Source organism: Prionailurus viverrinus, chromosome B1 (assembly GCF_022837055.1).
Source record: "Prionailurus viverrinus isolate Anna chromosome B1, UM_Priviv_1.0, whole genome shotgun sequence".
Taxonomy (NCBI): domain Eukaryota; kingdom Metazoa; phylum Chordata; class Mammalia; order Carnivora; family Felidae; genus Prionailurus; species Prionailurus viverrinus.
The window spans coordinates 114,121,754-114,144,452 of record NC_062564.1 but is presented as its reverse complement, the minus strand read 5'-3'; the positions used below and the strand labels follow the sequence as shown (position 1 = coordinate 114,144,452).

At 35.9% G+C, this 22,699-nt stretch overlaps 1 protein-coding gene across 5 annotated transcripts in view; it reads left to right on the top strand.

The window, feature by feature from the left end:
• Window positions 1-22,699, top strand: part of SEC24B (SEC24 homolog B, COPII coat complex component) — a 99,037-nt gene that overhangs the window by 70,053 nt on the left and 6,285 nt on the right. For all 5 annotated transcript variants that reach the window (XR_007151515.1, XM_047855612.1, XM_047855614.1 and 2 more), the window contains 13 exons: window positions 1,589-1,691; window positions 4,567-4,693; window positions 5,398-5,507; window positions 7,235-7,347; window positions 9,941-10,059; window positions 10,673-10,728; window positions 10,971-11,177; window positions 13,984-14,107; window positions 14,532-14,690; window positions 15,762-15,935; window positions 17,014-17,124; window positions 18,848-19,023; window positions 19,854-19,991. Coding sequence is in view for 4 of the 5 variants with exons in the window: in XM_047855612.1 (XP_047711568.1) it covers window positions 1,589-1,691; window positions 4,567-4,693; window positions 5,398-5,507; window positions 7,235-7,347; window positions 9,941-10,059; window positions 10,673-10,728; window positions 10,971-11,177; window positions 13,984-14,107; window positions 14,532-14,690; window positions 15,762-15,935; window positions 17,014-17,124; window positions 18,848-19,023; window positions 19,854-19,991 (1,717 nt within the window). In the remaining variant the exon portion in view is untranslated. The remainder of the gene's footprint in view (window positions 1-1,588; window positions 1,692-4,566; window positions 4,694-5,397; window positions 5,508-7,234; window positions 7,348-9,940; window positions 10,060-10,672; window positions 10,729-10,970; window positions 11,178-13,983; window positions 14,108-14,531; window positions 14,691-15,761; window positions 15,936-17,013; window positions 17,125-18,847; window positions 19,024-19,853; window positions 19,992-22,699) is intronic.

Sequence of the window (22,699 nt, the reverse complement as noted above, 5' to 3'; positions counted from 1 at the left end):
TTCCACAGGTTCAGGGGATGGTGTGTGTGTTTTCTGTGAAAATCTCTCTGTTACCAAAATAGCAACGCAGAGTAATTAGGAGTGTAGACTTTAGAGCTGGACAGACACAGGTTCTTACCATGGTTCCACTGATAAGTAGCTGTAAGGCTCTGCACATTTTTTTTTAATACTCATTTTTGAGAGGGGGCAAGTGGGGGAGGGGCAAAGAGAGAGAGGGACAGAGGATCTGAAGCGGGCTCTGCACTGACAGCAGTGAGCCCGACGTGGGGCTCAAATTCACAAACCGTGAGATCATGACCTGAGCCAAAGTTGGATGCTTAACCAACTGAGCCACTCAGGTGCCCCAAGACTATGCAAATTTCTTAACTTCTCAAATTTTCAGTGTCGTCAGCTGTAAAACAGGAATAATAATTGTGCCTACATAAAACGATAAATCATTTATTCAATAAATATTTATCAAATGCCTTCTAAATTAAGGGCCAGGCACTGGTTTTAGGTGCTAGGAATGAAGCAGTAAGCAGAGTTCCTAATCATTTGCAACCTTTATGCTATTAGGGAAGACATACTATGAACAGTCAAAAAATCGTAAGTTAACCTTCATAAATAAGTTAGGGATCATGCGTGTAACGTAATGTCAGAATATTACTATGAGGTAGAGAGTAGTAAGGGTAGAGGTTGGCTGTTTTTAATTGAGGAGTCGGGATAGGTTTTTCTCAAGGAGTTAACATTTGAGTAGAGATCTGAATGAAGTATGAGAACAAACCAAGTGTGCCAAGCTGCATGAACAGTAAACACAGAAGTCCTGAAGCAGGGACCACCTTAGTGCGTTCATGGAACACCACCAGCCCGAAGTCTGTACGTATCTGGATATCTCTACATACTATCGACTGCTCTTCTTAAAATTTCTTTTGTGGTGTCCAGTACTTCTTGCTTCTTATCTCTTTGATTGCTCCTTTATTGATTCTGTGTCTACTGACCTTGACTTATAACTCAATGAGCTATAAGCACTTTGTCTAAGAGAGGAATAGTGCTAGGGTCACACAGGACAAAATGATCTCTGATCTCAAGGGGAAGAGACAGACAAGGTACACAACCCTAAGGCAAGGCAGAGTAATACATAGAAGCATAAACTGATCTCAAAGCACAGGAAGACGTCATTTCTTCTGACTTGTTAGCAGAAGGAAGGGTGGTTTCAGAAGAAGCGATAATTTTGAGGAGTCTCATAGTAAGAGAGTTTCAACAGGTGGAAAATGGGCAGGAAAGCAGAAACAGCATTATTAAAGATGTGGGGGTATACCTGTTCACTTGTGTTTTCTACTCCCTCCGATTCACGTTCTTAGTCATAATGTTTTTTCCCAAATGTGTTAAACGTTTCCACCATGAAAATGTTAAGTCCTTGATTTAGGTCTTTGGACATATATTACAAATATGCCTGCTTAGAGTAACACGGATCTTTCTAGTTGTAGTTCTAGAACATTCTCAGATAATTTTCATGTGTACCCTTGAGTGTTAATTATCTAGAGCTGTCTACTTCAGTATGTTTTTTCTCTGATACTAATATAGTCCGTGTTGCCTCTGTTTTTTGCAGTTCATTTCGGTGTACTTTGACAAATATTCCACAGACCCAGGCTTTACTGAATAAAGCTAAGCTTCCTTTAGGATTGCTGTTACATCCTTTCAGAGACCTGACGGTAAAGTGACATATTTCAAAATATTTGTGGATACTGATGTATGTTTGTGTGCAGGGTGTTTGGATTGTATATCTTCTGGGAGATTGTTTTTCATCTCCTTTTATTTTTTAAGTTAGAAATAATCATTTTTGTCAAACTCAACTCAGCAGACATTGTTTTTTAAAGTACCTGCTCTGTGACAGGCTCTAAGCACCGATAAATACAGAGATAACTAAGTCATTGACTTTGCTCCTAAGAAATTTATATGTAACACGGGACAAAGATGTAAAAACAAATAAACAATGGTATAGGGTAACCAATATGTAACTAACCAAATTCTGTGAGGTACTTAGGCACTGAATACAGGATGGGAAGTGATTTTCTCTAGGTGCAGTAGCAGAGGTTTTCTGTGACTGACGAGGTCTGAGCTGGATTTTGAAAGTTTAGTACTTTTGGAAATTGGAAAGACCATTGCACATAACCTTTGGGAGCTCTATTAAACATAAAGGTTGTACCAACAGTAATGTCCAGTTAGGGAGGAAAACTATATGATGTTCCTAACTGTAGTAAACAAATAACCTTTGTAATAATAAGTCCAAATGCTTCAAGTCTATTGAATTAAAACATTACTTGTTTATGTTTCCACAGTCTGTTGGTTTAATGCCGAGCTTGCTGGATTTTTACATATACTTCTGCTATTTTATGCAAATATGTTGTCTTTAAACTAAAATTCTAAACTTCATAAAGTTTATCCAGATATATTTTATTTATACTTTGTAAGTTGTATTTCCCCCTCACATTTTTTTACTGCTGTGGTTTTCTACCCTTACTGCTGCTGAGTTTCTTTTGCCCTCATTTATCAAAAAAAAAAAGTGTTTATTAACTACCTATTGTGCCAGATGCTGAGGTTATAAAGGTCAGTAAGGTTCCTTATGGAACTAACTTTCATACTAGGATGTATAGAAAGGAACAGAGTGAATAGAAAATAAAATAATTATGATACGCAATAAATACCTTGAATTTATTCATTCAGTAAATACTGTATCATCACCTATAATACTATTTCAGCCATTATCTCTAAACCAAGATAGTTAATTTCCTAAATACATAAGTGAGAATTTTTGTCTAAACACAGATGCCATATGTGATATTTTCTGGAAGTGTATACACTAAATTGGCAACAGTGGTTTCCTCTGGGCTGTAGAATCCTGGGTAATTCTTTGTTTTCTCATTTTCAGTTAATTGTGCTTCCTGACTTTTTCATGAAGTGTTTTGTCATTACTTGTGTAATAAAAACTGTGTATGTTAAAGAAATTAAATACAAAGATATAAATATTTATGTATAGATGGAAAAAAGCGAGAAGGAAATATACTAAAATGTTATCAGGGATTAATTGAATTAATTGAATAATATTTGGGGTTTTAGTGTTTTTTCATATTTTCTAAAGTTCTTAAATTAAATATAAAGTTCCCTTCCCAAGCCTTTTCTTCCCTTTTCCCTTTTTTTTAAAGGAGTCCAAAACAGATTTATAAGTTAATTTTTGAATATTTTTCATGCTGACTTTTAAGTTTATGTATTTATTTTGGGGGGGGGGGTGAAGAAAGGGCAAGTGAGGGAGGGGCAGAGAGAGGGAGAGAGGATCCCAAGTAGGCTCCACAGTGTCAGCACAGAGCCCAATGTAGGGTTCAAACTCACAAACCATGAGATCATGACCTGAGCTAAAGTTGGACACTTAACCGAGTGAGCTACCCAGGTGCCCTTATAAGTTTATTTTTATATATCATAATTTATAATCTTTGCCCCCTCAACACTTTTAAAAAGATCACTAAAATTACCAGCATTTCAGTGGTCTCTTTTTTGATAAGTTTAGCACTGAAACATTCTCATTCTCTTAAAAAATAAGTCGTTCAAAACTAGGTAGAACTTCTGCCTTTGATTATCTAAAACTGTTTCTCACACACACACACACACACACACACATTTGGTTCATGTATTTTTTGTTGTTGTTGTTGTTAATGTTTATTTTTGAGAGAGAGAGAGGGAGAGCACAAGCAGGGGAGGCCAGAAAGTGAGGGAGACAGAAGCAGGCTCTGAGCTGTCTGCATGGAACCCAATGCAGGGCTCGAACTCACAAACCATGAGATCATGACCTGAGCCGAAGTTGGACTCTTCACCAACTGAGCCACCCAGGTGCCTCTCGTGTATTTTTTTTTTTAATTTTTTTAACATTTTATTTATTTTTGAGACAGGGAGAGACAGAGCATGAACAGGGGAGGGTCAGAGAGAGGGAGACACAGAATCTGAAACAGGCTCCAGGCTCTGAGCTGTCAGCACAGAGCCCAACGCAGGGCTCGAACGCACAGGCCGTGAGATCATGACCTGAGCCGAAGTTGGCCACTTAACCGACTGAGCCACCCAGGTGCCCCTGTATTTTTTTTTTTTTAAAGCACATTGTGTTTGTGTTTTTGTGGCCTCGGTTCCCATCAGGACTGTGTGGCTGGCTGGTGAGCAGTGCCTGATGGTCTAGTACCAGGTGCTGTCGGGCAACAAAGACAAAGACATTTTTATGTGGTACATTTTTCTTTCTCACTGATATTTCTTGAGTCTACCTGATGAGCTCTGAGTTATTGTCTTGGCCAACCAGGCTTTTCTTATGAGCCGATAACTTTTATTACATTTGGTAATAAAATGTTTTGGTGTTATTTTACAGTTTGTGACGAAGGGGGAGAAAACTTGAGCTACCTGTGTTGCTCAGCACATCACTGGATTTTATTAAAAGGCATCAATTCCAAAACTCAGTTATGGTTTCTGTTGTGTATGTGGAGCAGAGCAGTATGCGTTGCGTTTTTCCCTGTGGTGATTTTTCTACTACAGCGTCTTTATTTTACTTCCTAGCAATTACCAGTGATAACATCAAACACCATCGTGAGGTGCCGATCGTGTCGAACATATATCAACCCTTTTGTATCCTTCATTGATCAACGTAGATGGAAATGCAATTTGTGCTATAGAGTTAATGATGGTGAGCTTCAGATTCTTAAAATAAGTGTGTTTAATGTTATTTTAAACATTTTGACAATTTTGTCATTATCTGGTCTCTTTCCTCATTGCTTCAAAAACTTCCAGGCCCCTTTTAATGGAGAAAATGTAGGCTAGGGACACTTCATCTTGGCTGGCCCGGGGATAATTGATAATAAGCAGAGTGACAGTAAGGCCAAATAAAAACAATATTCACAGAACAAGCAGTGAAGGTCATGTAGACTAACTGTGCTTGATCCTGCCAAGTTAAGATTATCTTCAGTTTCTACATTACCAAATATAATTGGTCCATTAAAGCAAGCATACATTTTTACCAGTATGTGTAGACACGTGCCTACCAGCGTGTCTGTCTGGTTTCCCTTTCATCATTTTTTAGGTCCTTGTAGTATAATTGCTTTCAAATTTGTGTTTCTGTCTGATTTCTTTTCATGTCATGTGATATAATAAATAGGACACAAGCCTGGGAAACAAGGTTGCCCGTGTCCTGGTTTCCTCACTTGATTTCACTATATGTTTATTTTATCTTGATATATTTTTTAAGGAGTGTTTTTACCATTAGATGTTCACAGAACTGTTGAAACTTGATACAGATATTGACGAAGGTGTTTACTTCTTGGTATGTATTTCTTGGTGTTTAGTTACAAAACATACTACTAACTTTGTACTGGATTTCTGTTTGTTACCTAGTTCCTGAAGAATTTATGTATAACCCCCTAACTCGATCTTATGGAGAGCCTCATAAACGACCAGAAGTTCAGAATTCAACTGTGGAATTCATTGCTTCTTCAGATTACATGGTAACTACTCAGTGTAAAAATTAGCCATAGGATATAACTGTATTGGTCATTTATAATTTTCTGTGAGGTAAATTCTTGCAAAATTTTGTATTGTCCCCAGTATTAATTTTTTACAATAATACTGAAAGTTTATACTTAACAAATAGAAAACTTTTCATAAAGGTTACCTGATGTCCTAAAAGAATGCAGTTATGTCACTAAGAAACATTAGTAATGTTTTGTGATAAGCACTTACATTTATAATTTGTTGTCATTTTGATTTGATTACTGTCATGGAATGAATATAAATATCCTTTTGCCATTTAATATTTAAGACCTTCAAACAGAAAAACTCATGTTTTTGCCAAAAACTGCAGTTTTCCGGCTCCTAAAGATATCACCATCTTACTGGTTCACCCAGTACAGATATCAAGATAAATGGATATCGACCTCACTTTAATTTTCTCTCTCCAGTTCATCACAAAATTCTACTTGTTCTTTAATTACACTAGTCCTTTAAGATCTCATTCTTCTTTTCTCTTTACAAAAATGAATTCTTAGCTAAAGTTCTCCTCTTTATCATATCTATTCATTTTAAATGCATTTATAATAACCTACATTTCTTCAGTATCCTCATTACTAATCTTTGTCGCCTGCAAAAATGTAAGGTGTTGCTCGTGGGGAAAGGTGAACAGGGACAGTTAATGTGTATTAAATTCCTGCTGTTCAACCCATCTCTCTCTTTATTTTTGTGATTTTTATGGTCCTTTGTGTCCAGTTTAGTATCTCCCCACTTAACTACTATTTCCTTGTCTGTTTCCATATATTAACTTTTACTTTTGGGCACTTTTACTCTGAACTTCTTGCCTTCTTTACAACTTACATTCCCAACTCTGTTATGGCTCCTTAGGATCTCAATCTAATTGAAGTGGTGAAGCAAGAAGTTAATCTTTAATTTTTGCCATATGATCTTTGGTTGGCATATTAAGAAAAAAAAAAGATTTTATATATCCTTTTAACTTTCTATAGCAGTAATTTTTCAAGCCTACTACAAAAAAGAAATAATAGTATAGTGAGCCATTATTTACCTATCACCAAGCTTCAACAGTTAGCAACATTTTGCTAAATACATTTCATCTAAACCCAGTCCACCCCAGTGTTCCCTCCCCTCACCCACCCTGGAGTTTATTAAATGCTGATCCCAGCATCATATCATTTAACCTATAAATACTTCAGTATATATCTCTACCAGATAATGACTTAACATACTTAGAATACCATCACAAGCACTTTCTTTACACTTAGCACTTAATACTTGTGACTTAGCCACCACCAGGTGACCCAACAGCTAGTACTAATGGCTACTACTATCAGTTGTAAGATTCTAAAAACTAAATATAAAAAACAATGTTTTTTGGAGTAGGGAAGGGATATAGAGGTTCGCATTAAATAGTAAATAAGCTTAATTTTTCTTTGAAAGATAGCTCAGTCAGCACTCTTATCAGGAAGACATTTAGCTTATTTAACTATTACTGTGTAACAACTACCTTATTATGCTTAATCCATAACCAACTTTATAAGAAAAAAAGTTAAAGGAATGTCATTTTCTTTAGCACATTAGATCTTACAAAATATCGATCCTATGTGTGTATTTTTTTGTGTCATCAGTAAATAGCCAGTGGTAACAGTGGTATGAAAAGAATAAACTGTGCCTACTAAATAAATTACATTATTTTTATTCCTTTCAGCTTCGTCCTCCTCAACCTGCAGTTTACTTATTTGTTTTAGATGTATCTCATAATGCAGTGGAAGCTGGATATTTGACAATTTTGTGCCAGTCGTTGTTAGAAAATCTAGACAAGTAAGAAATGTTTTTACTCATAATGTGTTTGTGTGTGTACAAATATATATATATGTGTGAAGTTTATTAGCAATTTATGGGATTCGTTTTTATTACAGTTTGACTTCATTTATCTATCACTGCACAGTACTTCTTGTCCACCTCAGACACAGGATCCTGCTACTTCAATTATTATGAATTATGACTTGGTGTCCAAATCATAAAATTGTAAATGTTTAATACTTGCTAAGGAATTTAGATCTCATCTAACTGTTCCTCTGACTTGACAGATCTGAACACTGACCAGGATATCAAGGATCCAGATGAGAGAAATCTAGCTGTAATTTTTGCCTGAGCAAGGAGTTTTTCATGAGTTTCAAATGTCCTAATGAGAAAATGAGCCAGACAAAAGGGAAGAAGGAATTGATTTTGTGCTGAATATTTCAGGAAGCCAGAAACTGAGCTCTTCATTTTGACACATTAGAAATGAGCTGTATTGTGCAATTAGAAACAGCGTATAGGATATTGGCTCTAAATCCTGCCTAGTATTGGTCATGAAGGAGACCCTCAACTAGCTTCAAAAATGGACCTTCCAAATCTCTGGAAAACAAAGTAGTTTGTACATTTCTTTTTTTACTCCCCAAACCTACAGGATATATGACTTAAGGTTATTAGTAAGAGTGGCTCACACCTGCATTGGTTCTTGCCATGTGTAGAGGAGTAGGGGTGGTTATATATAAATACTTCGTCAGAAGTACTCCTGGTGATTTCAGAAGGTTCTCTCCCACCTTCCATTTAAGTCTGAGAATCCTTGCTCTGTTACCATAGTCTACATACCACTGATCTGGGCCTATGACTAGTGGATAACGTTGAGATAAAAATACCCAGAAACTTTAAATGCTTTGCTTTTAGTTTCTTTTAGTAACTTAGAGTTTTCATAATTTCATCCTTGATTGAAGCATTTGCCCTGTTTTTAGGCACAAGTACTTATTAATTCGGGTGTAGTTTCAGCAGTGAGTAGCAATGGAAGACTGCAAAGAAATAGTTTTAAAGCTGAAGAGTCAGCTTGCTGAAAAAGTATGAAGCCTGTCCAGTGCATGACTATTTGTAAGTTAAATAGACCATGCCAAACCAAAAGGATAAAATTGGGAATGGCAAATTATTTAAAACATAACATACAAATATATATACACACACACACACACACACACACACACACACATATTTTTTTTTTATTATTAAGCAGAAAATAGCATTAGGAAAGTAAAAAAAGAAGATAACATGTTTTTGGAAAGAGCTATGGATATAACTTGGAGAAAAAGCCATTTGATATGGAGCAATTGCATCTCAACTCTGAATTTTGAGCTTGGAGTAGAGTAGATAGGGAGTCTCCATTCTAATCGGTAACAAACAGCCCTAACACTCCATGACCTTAGAAATTTCAGAGGAGTAAAGAATCATCTGTAGAAACATCATAAATCTTGACGAGTATTGGTAAGCTAAACACCCACATAAGTTGGTGCATTGTTTTCTGAAATTTTCTTTGACTTTGCAGACTATCTGACTGGCCTGATCAATAATGCATAACAGTAATAATGTTTCTTGTTTTTGATGTACACTGTTTTGGCATCCTGTGATACTCAAAAATATTTTAAAAGCATTGCTAAAACAATAAATTATATAACAGCATTTAACATAGTGGTACTTAAAAAATATTTTTGTAAGATGAAGCATCCATTTTATCAATAAGGAGAACCTGACGGGCAAAGAAATGGTCATTTATTGTTTTTTTTTGCCATGGCATTGACTCTTGAATACTGAGTTCTTGCAGAAAACTTTTAAAGGACTGATAATAGATAAAATGTCTTGATGTTCTTAAATGTGATTTTTATTTAAAACTTTCCACATTAAAATCTGATTTACAGGGGCGCCTGGGTGGCTCAGTCGGTTGAGCGTCCGACTTCAGCTCAGGTCATGATCTCACAGTTCATGGGTTCGAGCCCCGCATCAGGCTCTGTGCTGACCGCTTTCTCAGAGCCTGGAGCCTGCTTCAGATTCTGTGTCTCCTCCTGTCTCTGCCCCTCCCCCGCTCACGCTTTGTCTCACTGTTTCTCAAAACTAAATAAATATAAAAATAAATAAATAAATAAATAAAATAGAATTAAAAAATAAAATCTGGTTTACATTAATTACATTGTCTTTTCTTGGAAAGTACTCATTTGTCATCTGCCCTTAAACAGTTTGAGCTACATACACTCTTTTTGTAGCATTGGAACTGAAAATATGAGTAAATGTTTAGTTAAAGGAGTGTGTGCTAGAGGAAAGTTAGTAAGAAATCTTTGATTTTTTTAATCATTTCATTTTTAGTTTTGGTTTATTATTTGAACATGGTTCAGTTTTCTTGAGTATTAGCTCTAAACACGTTGGTTTCATCTGAAAATGGGATGTTTCATCTTTGCTCTTTACTGATGTATGTTGGTTTAGAGAGGAATAACTTTCCTCTATGAAAAAGCATGTGTAATTATTCTTAGACTTTGTTTACTATTTAATTATTTTTTTTAATAAAATATGTTACTAAACACTTTGAATTTAAAATTATCATTTTTATACTTAGGCTTCCTGGAGATTCACGAACAAGAATAGGGTTCATGACCTTCGACAGCACTATTCATTTCTACAATTTACAAGAAGGATTATCACAACCTCAAATGTTGATTGTGTCTGATATAGATGGTAAGCAGTGAATAGAAGTCTTTGTGACTATAGATTTTGGAATTGAGGCTACTGTATTTGACAATACATCCTGTCATAGTGCTGTAAGGATAATTTGGTGCACTTTGATACTTTAAAAACAGTTTCCCGGCGAGGTGCCTGGGTGGCTCAGTTGGTTGAGCGTCCAACTCTTGATTTTGGCTCAGGTCATGATTCCAGGGTTGTGGGATCCAGCCCCATATCAGGCTTTGTGCTGAGCATGGAGCCTGTTTAGATTCTTTCTCTCTCCCTCTGCCCCACTCCCCAATTCATGCTTTCTCTCTCTCTCTCTCTCTCTCTCTGTCCTTCTCCCTCTCCCTCTCTCCTCTCTTCTCTCTCTCCTCTCTCTCCTCTCTCTCCTCTCTTCTCTCTCTCTAGAGAGATATAGTTTGTTTTCTGGAACATATTTCATTCTAAGTTTTCTATGTCTGTGTGTGTACTTATGTGTGCACACACATATGTATAATATATATTTAATAAAGCAGTATCATGGTTCCCATTATATATACGGCCTATTAAAAACTAAGATTTTTAAATTTATGATATTCTTTTGACTTGATTTATCTATTGATTAAAATATATGTTTTCCCTTTAGATGTTTTTCTACCTACACCGGATAGCTTACTTGTGAATCTATATGAAAGTAAAGAGGTGAGATTGACTTTTCTCTTAAAGTATGAAAATATTTCTGTTATTTTAACTGTTTACTAAAATCTTTAACATTTGTTTACTTAGTATATTAATATTGCATAGACAATGTAGGTAGCATACTTATTGACTCCTCGGTTTATATCCCCTAAGATACAGTGGTATATATTATACTCCAGAATGTTTTAAAGAAGAAAATTGCCTTGCCCTCTGAGTAATTCAACTTTTAATCTTTGTTTTCCCAGCTTATAAAAGACTTATTGAATGCATTACCAAATATGTTCACCAATACAAGAGAAACACACAGTGCCCTTGGTCCTGCGCTTCAGGCTGCCTTTAAATTAATGTCTCCAACAGGTGGCCGTGTGTCTGTATTTCAGACACAGTTACCTTCCTTGGGTGCAGGACTTCTGCAGTCCAGAGAAGATCCTAATCAGAGATCAAGCACAAAGGTATTTTAGATTTGGTTTCTCTGTCATGTTTAAGATTTTGTTTTGTACCTCCGTAGCCCGTGTAATTATTTGTTCGTTATTCTGCTTTTTTACTTCATTGATAGTAAAAATCTGGTGAGAAAATGTATCATTTTGTGTTCTTTGTATTACTTTCTTTGCAAGTCATAGAAATTTAAAAATAACTTACTCTAATCCTTTCATTTTACAGATGAGGAAAATAGATTAAATTTGCCAAAGGTTAAGTAACTAATGGTGAAGGTGTGACTTGATTTTCTGGCTGCAGTTCTCTTTTCTGTTATACAACTGATAATACTAAATCTGAGATATTACAATTTAACACGTTCATACTAATAAACATTTAAAAAAATTTTTTTAATGTTTATTTTGAGAGAGAGTGTCAGTGGGGAAGGGGCAGAGAGAGAGCAGGAGAAACAGAATCTGAAACAGGCTCCAGGCTCTGAGCTATCAGCACAGAGCCCGATGCGGGGCTCCAACTCGGGAACGGCGAGATCATGACCTAGGCTGAAGTCGGACGCTTAACCGACTGAGCCACCCAGGAGCCCCCATAAACATTTTAATTATAAAGATAATACAAACCATTGTATAACAAGAATAAACCATCAATAATCTTTACTATCAAGATAATAGCATTTAGGGGTGCCTCACTGGCTTGGTTGAAGAACATGTAACTCCTGATCTTGGGGTCTTGAGTTTGAGTCCCATGTTGGGTGTAGAGATAACTTAAAATCTTTAAAAAAAAAAAAAAAGATAATAATGTTTATATAAACACATACAAATATGCATAATCAGGCATCATATGTATATAGTATGTTTTAACTGACTTTTTTTCATTGAAGAGTACATTGTGAGCATTTTCTGAGGTCCTGAAAATTGTCTTAATTTTTTTTTAATGTTATTTATTTTTGAGAGAGAGAGAGAGCACAAGCAGGAGTGGTGTGGAAAGAGAGGGGGACACAGAATCCAAAGCAGGCTCCAGGCTCTGAGCTGTCAGCACAGAGCCCGACACGGGGCTCAAACTCACGAACCTTGAGATAATGACCTGAGCTGAAGTCAGAAGCTTACAACTGAGCCACCCAGGTGCCCCTGAAAATTATCTTTAAAAAATATTTTTTAGAGGCACCTGGCTGTCTCAGTCAGAAGAACATGCAACTCTTGATCTCAGGGTCGTGAGTTCAAGCCCCACTTTGAAGGTAAAGATTACTAAAAAACATAAATAAACTTTCAAAAATAAAGAATATCTTTTAGTAAATATGAAAGTACTCGATTTAATTAGTTGCCTCCTAGCTACTGAACAGTTGTCTCCAGTATTTTCTCTATTAAAGAAAAACAAAAAACAAAAACTATGAGACTGAATATTACTTGGGTTTTACATGAAGATTTGGTCAGAATATTTTAATCCCTTGTTTCAAATAATAAATGAGCTAGAATAATCATTTTTGTGCTGTGTGTAAGTTTTATGTGACCTCAAGGGAATACTATTACAACTAATTGTGAGTCTGAACTAAACAGTTTTAATAATGCCATAAACATTTAGCCACATATTTAGTTTTTCCTTAGGAAAAATTCCTAGAAGCGAAATTATTGGGTCAAACTTAAGTTATTAAAGTGTTTTACTTGCTTGGGTTTTTTCTTTTCTTTTCTTTCTTTCTTTCTTTCTTTCTTTCTTTCTTTCTTTCTTTTAATCAACTGCATCCTTAAGGACTCTCAAATCTTCTAGCCATTATTTTTACTGTTTTTTTTATTCTTCATCAATTTGCTAGAGAAAAATAGTGCCATATTTTACTTATTATAGAAACTGTATTATTAGGAAGGTTTTTTGTTTTTGTTTTAAGTAGGCTTCATGCCCAATGTGGAGACCAAAGCAAGTTTTAAACTCACAATTCTGAGATCAAGAGTTGGGCACTTAACCAACTGAGCCCCCCAGGCATCCCAGACACTGCATTTTTTAAGTTGTTTTTCAGAAAAAAATCTAATTTTAAAATAAATTAGGGCAAGTGTATTTTTTAAACTCATCAAGTACAGCTAGCATCAGTTCATTGATCTATTGCAATCCATCATAGAATACTGAGGGGTTTTGAACAGAGGAAGGTGTTATGTGTTACTGAAGTCTCCAGTGCAGTTTTGTTTTATTTATCTCATTTAACTTTTAGAAATACTCTATTTCCTGGGACTCAGAAGCTTAAATACCTGTTCTGATATACATATTTCTTCATGTCTGAGTAAACTCTAATATAGTAATCATACATTATAATTAAGAGGATTGAAATATTTTGTTATGCAGTGTAGCATAGGAGTTAAGAATTGGAGTCTGACTCTTGCATTTTTAACTCTTCACCAGCGCCACCTTCTCAGCTCAAGTGTCCTCATGCCAATAGGAAAAACCTTCATCAGTCTTTGATTCCGTCACATTGTCATGTAACAGTACACAGTAATGGTTAACAGCACTCACTCTGGAGCCAGAGCCAGACTTCTCAGTTTTATATTCCAGCGTCCGCCACTCAGTAAACACGTAATTGGTTGTTACTTAATCATTTTTTGCCTCAGTTTCCTCACCTGTAAAATGTAGGTAACTTTAATTTATTTAAAACCTCTCGAACAGTCCTTTATTAGTGCTTTATAAATGTTAACAATTAGTCTTGTAGGATCTACGCCAACTACCTAGATGTTTCAAAAACTTACTTAGTTTGATAGGAGGACAAAGTATCATCTTCATTACTGTAAGAGATGTAGAAATGTGTGCATAGCGCAAGGCTTCCAGCTCTTTCTTTATGGCCTGTTGACTTAGGTTGTACAGCATCTTGGCCCTGCAACGGATTTTTATAAGAAACTGGCTTTAGATTGCTCAGGGCAGCAGACTGCAGTGGATCTGTTCCTTTTAAGTTCACAGTATTCTGATCTTGCTTCTCTAGGTAAGGAGATTCCATGTTCATCTGTTTACATAAACATTTTTAGCATATAGTCAAATCTAAACTCTTTAGTAAGCGTTCTCTGTTTGGGGATAAAAAGCATGTGAATTAGATAGATGATATCTATGAAAATTACCAGTAACTGTACAGCACTATACAAATCTAAAATGCTATTACTGTTTGTTTTTAAAATCTAATTCTTTGCCATTCTGCTCAACAATAAACCCTATCCAGATATTTTACAAATATTTGTGTTTTCGCAGATTTGTATTTTCTTACTTTGACAGCTTAGGCTTCTTCCTTAAGACTTAGATTTTTTTCATGATATAAAAATCTGTACTATTGTTGGGCAAGTAAGATATTTCTGGATATTATTATAGGATATCATTGTTTCTGTAGCTAATATTTTTTATATTTCTCTCTAAAGCTTGCATGTCCAAGTATTCTGCAGGGTGCATCTATTATTATCCATCTTTCCACTATACTCACAATCCTTCACAAGCAGAAAAGTTACAGAAAGACCTGAAACGGTATCTCACAAGAAAAATTGGGTTTGAAGCTGTTATGAGAATAAGGTGTACTAAAGGTATGAAATTACAAAAATCATGCTTTATGTTATGTACTTTTGTCAAAATTACTTTGACTACCTATAATGATTCTTCATCATTCAGGACTCCCTGCTTGAACCAGTCAGCTACAAACTGTTTTAAATGTATATAGTTCTTGAATAATCATTGCCTAATTTCTTAAGTAATTTGAATAAATGAGAAAAAATAATGTTTGCTTTATTAGGAAGAACCTAAGAAAAAGCCATACTGGAGGTGATTTTAGAAGGAGAATTAGAGGAGTAGGGAAGATCATAAGTGAAAATTGTTTGATGAATGATCTTTGCCTTCATAATCGTTCAGTTAGTCTTCAGTTTGCATTACCTCAGTTTTATGTGAATGTTTGCTGGAGGGATTCTCATCCCTAATTTTAATTAAAAAAAATTTTTTTTTAATGTTTATTTTTGAAAGAGAGAGAGAGACAGAGCATAAGCCGGGGAGGGGCAGAGAAAGAGGGAGACACAGAATCCAAAGAAGGCTCCAGGCTCTAAGCTGTCAGCACAGAGCCCAATGTGGGGCTCAAACCCACAGACTGTGAGATCATGACCTGAGCAAAAGTCAGACCCTAAACAGACTGAGCCACCCGGGCGCCCTCCCCCCCCCCCCCCAATTTTAATTCTTAAATGAGTTATATAGTAACCGTCATTAGTTTCATTTTGTATATTAGATCTTTGTCTGACTTCAAATCATGTATGAGAAAATATAAGATTAGTTATCAATACAAGTTAAATGTATACTGTCTCTTTTATATAACATGCATTGTTTGTTAGTTTTGAATTGGTATTTTAGAACCTCTACTAACACCCTAATCCTAACCCTTTTGATTTAGAATCACAGGGGCACCTGAATGGCTCAGTCAGGTAAGCATCTGACTCTTGATCTCGGAGTCTTGAGTTCAAGCCCCGCATTGGGCTCCATGCCTCCAGCATGGAGGCTACTAAAAAAAAAAAAATTCAAAATCAGAGACAGTTTTTACTTTAAAAAGTAGCTTTAGCCTGAGGTAAAGGTACTTCTGTCGCTTTATCTTTTATAACAAGTTTTCTCTTCCTTAGGTCTTTCAATGCACACTTTTCACGGAAACTTCTTTGTCCGTTCCACTGATTTGTTATCCCTTGCCAACATCAATCCTGATGCTGGATTTGCAGTACAGCTGTCAATCGAAGAAAATTTGACAGATACTTCTTTAGTGTGCTTTCAGACAGCTTTGTTATATACATCAAGCAAAGGTAATGTTAATAGATATGAAATATAATCAGCCGTAATTTCCCCCTCCTTTTACATCCTGGTGGAAATGGGGAGAAAGAATGAATGTACAGTGGGAGATAAATGGAATCTGCATTAGTTAATCAAATATGTGTTCTCTGGTTTTTTTTAACTCATTTTGAATCTTTAATATCATTTTGTTGTTGTTGTTGTTGTTGTTGTTGTTTTGTTTTGTTTTGTTTTATTAAGGGAGAGAGCGAGCACATAAGCAGGGGAGAAAATCCCAAGCAGGCTCCACGCTCCGTGCAGAGCCCAGTGCAGGGCTTAATCCCAGAACCCTGGGATCATGACCTGAGCCTAAATCAAGAATCAGACACTCAACCAGCTGAGCCACCCAGGTGCCCTTTTAATATCTAATATTTAATATTTTTGACTCGTGGAAGTCATGGATTCTCAGTATCATATGTGTCTGGTAAACTCATGCTAAATCCAGCTATGTCATCCTTAGCATTATTTTTTGCCCCATAAAATAAATAAATCTGTATATCATGTAAGACCCACGTTAGTTACTTGACAGTCAGGTTTTCCGACATTTTACTATGCTGTATATAATTTACGATGATTGATATTAAACTGAAAACCAGGAGGCACCTGGGTGGCTCAGTTGGTTGAATGTCCAACTCTTGATTTCCACTCAGGTCATGATCCCAGGGTCGTGGGATCGAGCCCCGTGTCAGGCTCTGCACTGAGTGTGGAGCCTGCCTAAAATTCTCTGTCCCCCTCCACAGCTTGTGCGCACGCTCTCTCTCTCTCTCTCTCTCTCTCTCTCTCTCTCTCTCTCAAAAAATTAAAAATAATAAAAAATTTAAAAATAAAAGCCAGAACCTAATGTTCAACTGTATACAAAATATATATCACAATCTATAAATATGGGGAGTGTTTGATTTTCTTTAAAACCCATTACGTGTAGACTTTGTTTTTACATTTCAGAATCCTGTTGGTTTAATTCAGTCAATAGTAACCTGAATACTGTTTTGACCTGTCTGCTTTATTTCTGTCTTGGTCTAGTGTGTTTTGACATTATTTCATCATTTCCTATAGGCGAACGGAGAATTAGAGTGCACACGCTCTGTTTGCCAGTAGTGAGTTCACTAGCAGATGTGTATGCGGGAGTGGACGTACAGGCTGCCATCTGCCTTCTGGCAAACATGGGTGAGTAAGAACGTGGACGACTTGGATTCTTCTGTCCTAAAAGCTGAAACCTGGACGTTTTTTACCCTAGAAATTACTTACTTAGAAAGGGTATATGTTTTGGGGCGCCTGGGTGGCGCAGTCGGTTAAGCGTCTGACTTCAGCCAGGTCACGATCTCGCGGTCCGTGAGTTCGAGCCCCGCGTCAGGCTCTGGGCTGATGGCTCGGAGCCTGGAGCCTGTTTCCGATTCTGTGTCTCCCTCTCTCTCTGCCCCTCCCCTGTTCATGCTCTGTCTCTCTCTGTCCCCAAAATAAATAAAAAACGTTGAAAAAAAATTTTTTTTTAAAAAGAAAGTGTATATGTTTTACATCTTCACTTACAGAAGTGTGAATTGGACTGTTCTTATATTTCTTATTAACTCTTTAGTTTAAAACCTTCTGGGGGATTCATAATCACTAAAAACTGGTAACAACCCAAATGTCCTTCAGTTGATGAATGTTTGAACAAACTACGGTATATCCGTACCATTAACTGTAACTCAGTGATAAAAAGAAATGAATTGTTGATACGTGAATAGACATGGATGACTCTCAGAGGCATCATGCTAAATGGAAGGGAGCGAGCTTCAAAAGGAGACAGCTGTAGACACACTCATATGACATTCTGGAAAAGGGAAAATTCCAGGGGTGAAGAACAGATCAGTGATTATCAGGGTTAAGGATAGTGGGAAGATTTTACTACAGGGGGCCAGCACCACTGGATATTTTTGGGGTAATGGAACTGTGGTGTATTTTGATTGTGATATTGATTACATAGCTGTGCATTTGACATATAATCACCATAGAATTATACCCAAAAGAACAAATATTGTTATATGTAAGTTAAAAAAAAAAAAAGTCTTTTGGGGAATTAATATAACACTGGGAGTGTTGTTTTCAGTGAATTTTCCTTTTTGACATGAAGTGAATCTTATTTTTCATGTAGTCCTAGAGAAAAGTAGTCATTATTATCCATTTTGGGAAAAATTATAATACCATATATTAAAGTGTCCCAATATTTTATTATTTTATTTGTATTTCAAATTCAGTATGTTATAACTGATTGTTTTTCAATATAATTTTTTTATTCAATATAATTTTTATTTTTAATACTTGGGCATACCTATAGGCTATCTCTAGTTTAATAAAATATGTGCTTGGAAGAAAATAACTTCCACACTGATACCTGGCTCTTAAGTGTCTGCATGAGAAGCTATGTTCAGTTGCCCTCTTTTTTTGTTGACCTGGAAATGCTTTAATAAAGAAAATTTTAGAGGATCACAAGATATGACTCAGATAGCAGAACCCAACATTGTTTATGCAAAAAAAAAAAAAATGATACTTTAAAATGTGACTTCTACTGGAGAAATGAAAACATCCCTAGAGCTTTCTTGCTCAGATGTAAATGGATGGTACACATTCCCTAATATCAATAGAAGTTAAGCATTTTTAGATGTATAGAGACTAAAACAAAAAGGTCCAAAACAATCTAGATTTGTTCTGACTGACAGAATTGTTCACATTTACTTCACAAAAAAATGTGTCATGAGTAGACACTTGCAAAATGAAGGGGCAGGTGAAATGTATTTTTCTATCCTGAAAACAGTGTGTGTTGCTTTCTTAAGAAATGCATGTAAATTTTATCTCTTCTAGCATTCATTGGAATCTAATGGTGAAATACATTTTCATTTTGATTGCTTTATAGCTGTTGATCGATCCATCTCCTCAAGCCTATCAGATGCAAGAGATGCCTTAGTGAATGCTGTCGTGGATTCCTTATCTGCATACGGCTCAACGGTCTCAAATTTACAGCACTCTGCCCTGATAGCACCCAGCTCCCTCAAGCTGTTTCCTCTCTATGTTTTGGCCCTTCTTAAACAGGTAGCTCTCTGTCTATACTGTTACATTTCATAAAGATGAAAAAATGAAATCCAGGTTTTCTGCGGTTTTTCATATTTAACTAGACAGTTTTGCAGCTTAGCACTGGAAAATTTTTGAAAAACAGAAGATCAGTGGAAAATGAAAGTACATAAAAACAGGATGTTTGAAACCATATGCTCTCTTTAATATGTGGAAGCAACAAGGGGCACCTGGGTGGCTCAGTTGGTTAAGCGTCCAACTTTGGCTCAGGTCATGATCTCGCAGTTCGGGAGTTCAAGCCCCGCATCAGGCTCTGTGCTGACAGCTCGGATCCTGGAGCCTACTTCGGATTCTGTATCTCCCTCTCTCTCTGCCTTTCCCTGGCTCATTCTCGCTCTTGGTGTGTGTGTGTGTCTCTCTCTCTCTCAAAAATAAATAAACATTAAAAAAAATAATATGTGGGAGCAACTTAAAGAATGGTATGCTTTTATAGCACACTCTTAGTATGTATGTGCTTCTGGAACAAGACGCTAAGGAAAGGATTTACTGTCCATCGAACATCTTTCCAAGTCTCAAGCACTATAATAACTGTTATATATGCATCGTCTTATTTAATCCTTACCACACCCTAGAGAGGTAAGCATTTTTTTGTTTTTCTTATGATAATAGTATAGCTTTGAGAAGCTAATAACTTGCTCACCTATCTACCTGTTCAATGTCAGAGCTGAGAATTTAATCCAGGTCTGTTTTGAAGGCCATGCTTTTTCCATGACTATGATGGTATATATACTTGTTTTAATGTTTGTCTGTATTTGTTTTATTTGAAAATACGTATTTTTTTTTCCTCGTAGAAAGCATTTAGAACTGGTACAAGCACACGCCTGGATGATCGTGTATATGCCATGTGTCAGATAAAGTGTCAGCCACTTGTTCATCTAATGAAAATGATTCATCCCAACTTATACAGGATAGACAGATTGACAGATGAGGTAGGATTTTTTAAATATATTTGAGCGTCTTGATTCTACAGCTAGGCTGCTAATGTAAGGTGCTAACAATTTTTTACATCTGCTCTTTCCCTATAGTAGTAATATAGTAAATGACGACACTAGCTGTAGAGTTGGTTGAACAGTAGGACTATTAGATACTGTCTATGGTCATGGAGTTTTCAAAAATAACGGGAAGTAATTCAGCTTATGGGTTTGGTTATATTTATTACAAAGTAAATTGTAGAGTGGACATTTCCATTTGTATTTGGTAGATACTGACTGTTCCTGATGTGATCAGAATGCAATTTTTGGTTTTGTTTTTAATTCCAGTATAATTAATGTATAGTATAATGTTATGTATAAGGTTCAGGTGTACAATATAGTGGACCAACAATTCTGTACATTACTCAGTGCTCATCATGATAAATGTACCCTTAATCTCCTTCACCTGTTTCCTGCATCTCCCCCCACCTTCCCTCTGGTAACCACCAGTTCTCCATAGTTAATAGTCTATTTTTTGTTTGTTCCTTTTTTTCTTCATGTTTTCTTAAATTCCACATATGAGTGAAATCATGGGGTATTTGTCTTTCTCTGACTGACTTCATTTAGCATGATACCATCTAGATCCACCCATGTTATTGCAACTGACAAGATTTCATTCTTTTTTATGACTAATATTCCATTATTTATATATATCACTTCTTTATCCATCCATCTGTTGATGGATACTTGGGTTGCTTCCATACTTTGGCTATTTTAAATAACACTGCTATAAACATAGAGATGCTTGTATCCTTTTGAATTAGTGCTTTTGTATTCTTTGGGGAAATACCCAGTAGTGGAATTACTGGATCATATGGTAATTCTATTTTTACCTTTTTGAGGAACCTCCATACTGTTTTCCACAATGGCTGTACCAGTTTGCATTCCCACCGATAGTGTATGAGGGTTCCTTTTTCTCCACATCCTCGCCAACACTTACTTCTTGAGTTGTTGATTTTGGTCATCTGACATGTGTGAGGTGATATTTCATTGTGGTTTCGATTTGCATTTCCCTGATGGTGAGTGATGTTGAACATCTTTTCATGTGTCTGTTGGCCATATTGGGTGTCTTTGGTGAAATGTCTTTTCATGTCTTGCCCATTTTTTAATTGGATTATTTGGGTTTTTGTTCTTTAAGTTCTTTGTGTATTTTAGATCTAACTCCTTATTGGATATGTCATTTGTAAATATCTTCTCCCATTCAATAGGATGTCTTTTGTTTGTTGATTGTTTCCTTTGCTGTGCAGAAGCTTTTTATTTTGACACGGTCCCAACAGTTTATTTTTGCTTTCATTTCCTTTGCCTTAGGAAACCTATCTGAAAAAATGTTGCTGTGGCTGATGTCCAAGAAATTGCTGTCTGACATGCCCTCTTCTAAGATTTTTATGGTTTCAGATCTCAGATTTAGGTCTTTAATCCGAGTTTATTTTTGTGTATGGGGTAAGACAGTGGTCCTGTTTCATTCTTTTGCATGTAGCTGTCTAGTTTTCTCAACACCATTTGTTAAAGAGACTGTCTTTTTCCCGTTGCATATTCTTGTCTCCTTTGTCAAAGGTTAATTGGCCAAATAATCACGAGTTTATTTCTAGGCTCTCTATTCCGTTCCATTGATCTATGTGTCTGTTTTTGTGCCAGTGCCATACTGTTTTGATTACTATAGTTTTATAGTATAACTTGAAATCTGGGATTGTGATATCTCCAGTTTTGTTCTTTTTTTTCAAGATTGCTTTGGCTATTCAGGGTCTTTTGTGGTTCTATATGCATTTTAAGATTGTTTGTTTTAGTTCTGTGAAACATAATGCTGCTATTTTGATAGGGATTGCATTAAATCTGTAGATTGCTTTGGGTGGTATGGACATTTTAACAATACTTGTTTTCTAAATCCATGAGCATGGAATATCTTTCCATTTGTTTGTGTCATCTTCAATTTCTTTCATCAGTGTTTTATTGTTTTCAGAGTACAAGTCTTTCACCTCCTTGGTTAAGTTTGTTCCTAGGTATTTTATTATTTTGGGTGCAATTGTAAATGGGATTGTTTTCTTAATTTCTCTTTTTGCTACTTCATTATTAGTAAATAGAAATGCAGTGGATTTCTGTATATTGATTTTGTGTCCTGTGACCTTTCTGAATTCATTTATCATTTCTAGTAGTTTTTTGGTGGATTCTCTAGGGTTTTCTGTATATTGCATCATGTCATCTGCATAATGAAAGTTTGACTTCTTCCTTACCAATTTGGATGCCTTTCATTTTTGTTGTCATCTGATTGCTGTGGCTGGATCTTCCAATACTGTGTTGATGAAAGTGCTGAGAGTGGACATCCTTGTCTTGTTCCTGATCTTAGGGGATGGAAAGAGCTTTCAGTTTTTCACCATTAAGTATGATGTTAGCTTGGGGTTTTCATATATAGCTTTTATTATGTTGATGTGTGGTTCCCCCTGATACAAGTGCAATTTTGATTATATTATAAACCAAATCTGGTATCCAATAGTTATTTTTAATATGCAAATTTATAGTGTCTTTTCTTTCTTGTGTTAAAACTCTACTCGTTGGAATCTTCTTTATTTTGTTACTAGAAAAATGTAAAAAAGTAACTTGCTTTGCAGCAGATTTAATAGTCATACTTTTAATGTGTCCAGATCCCAGAAGGGAAGGAAATAGATCATTTT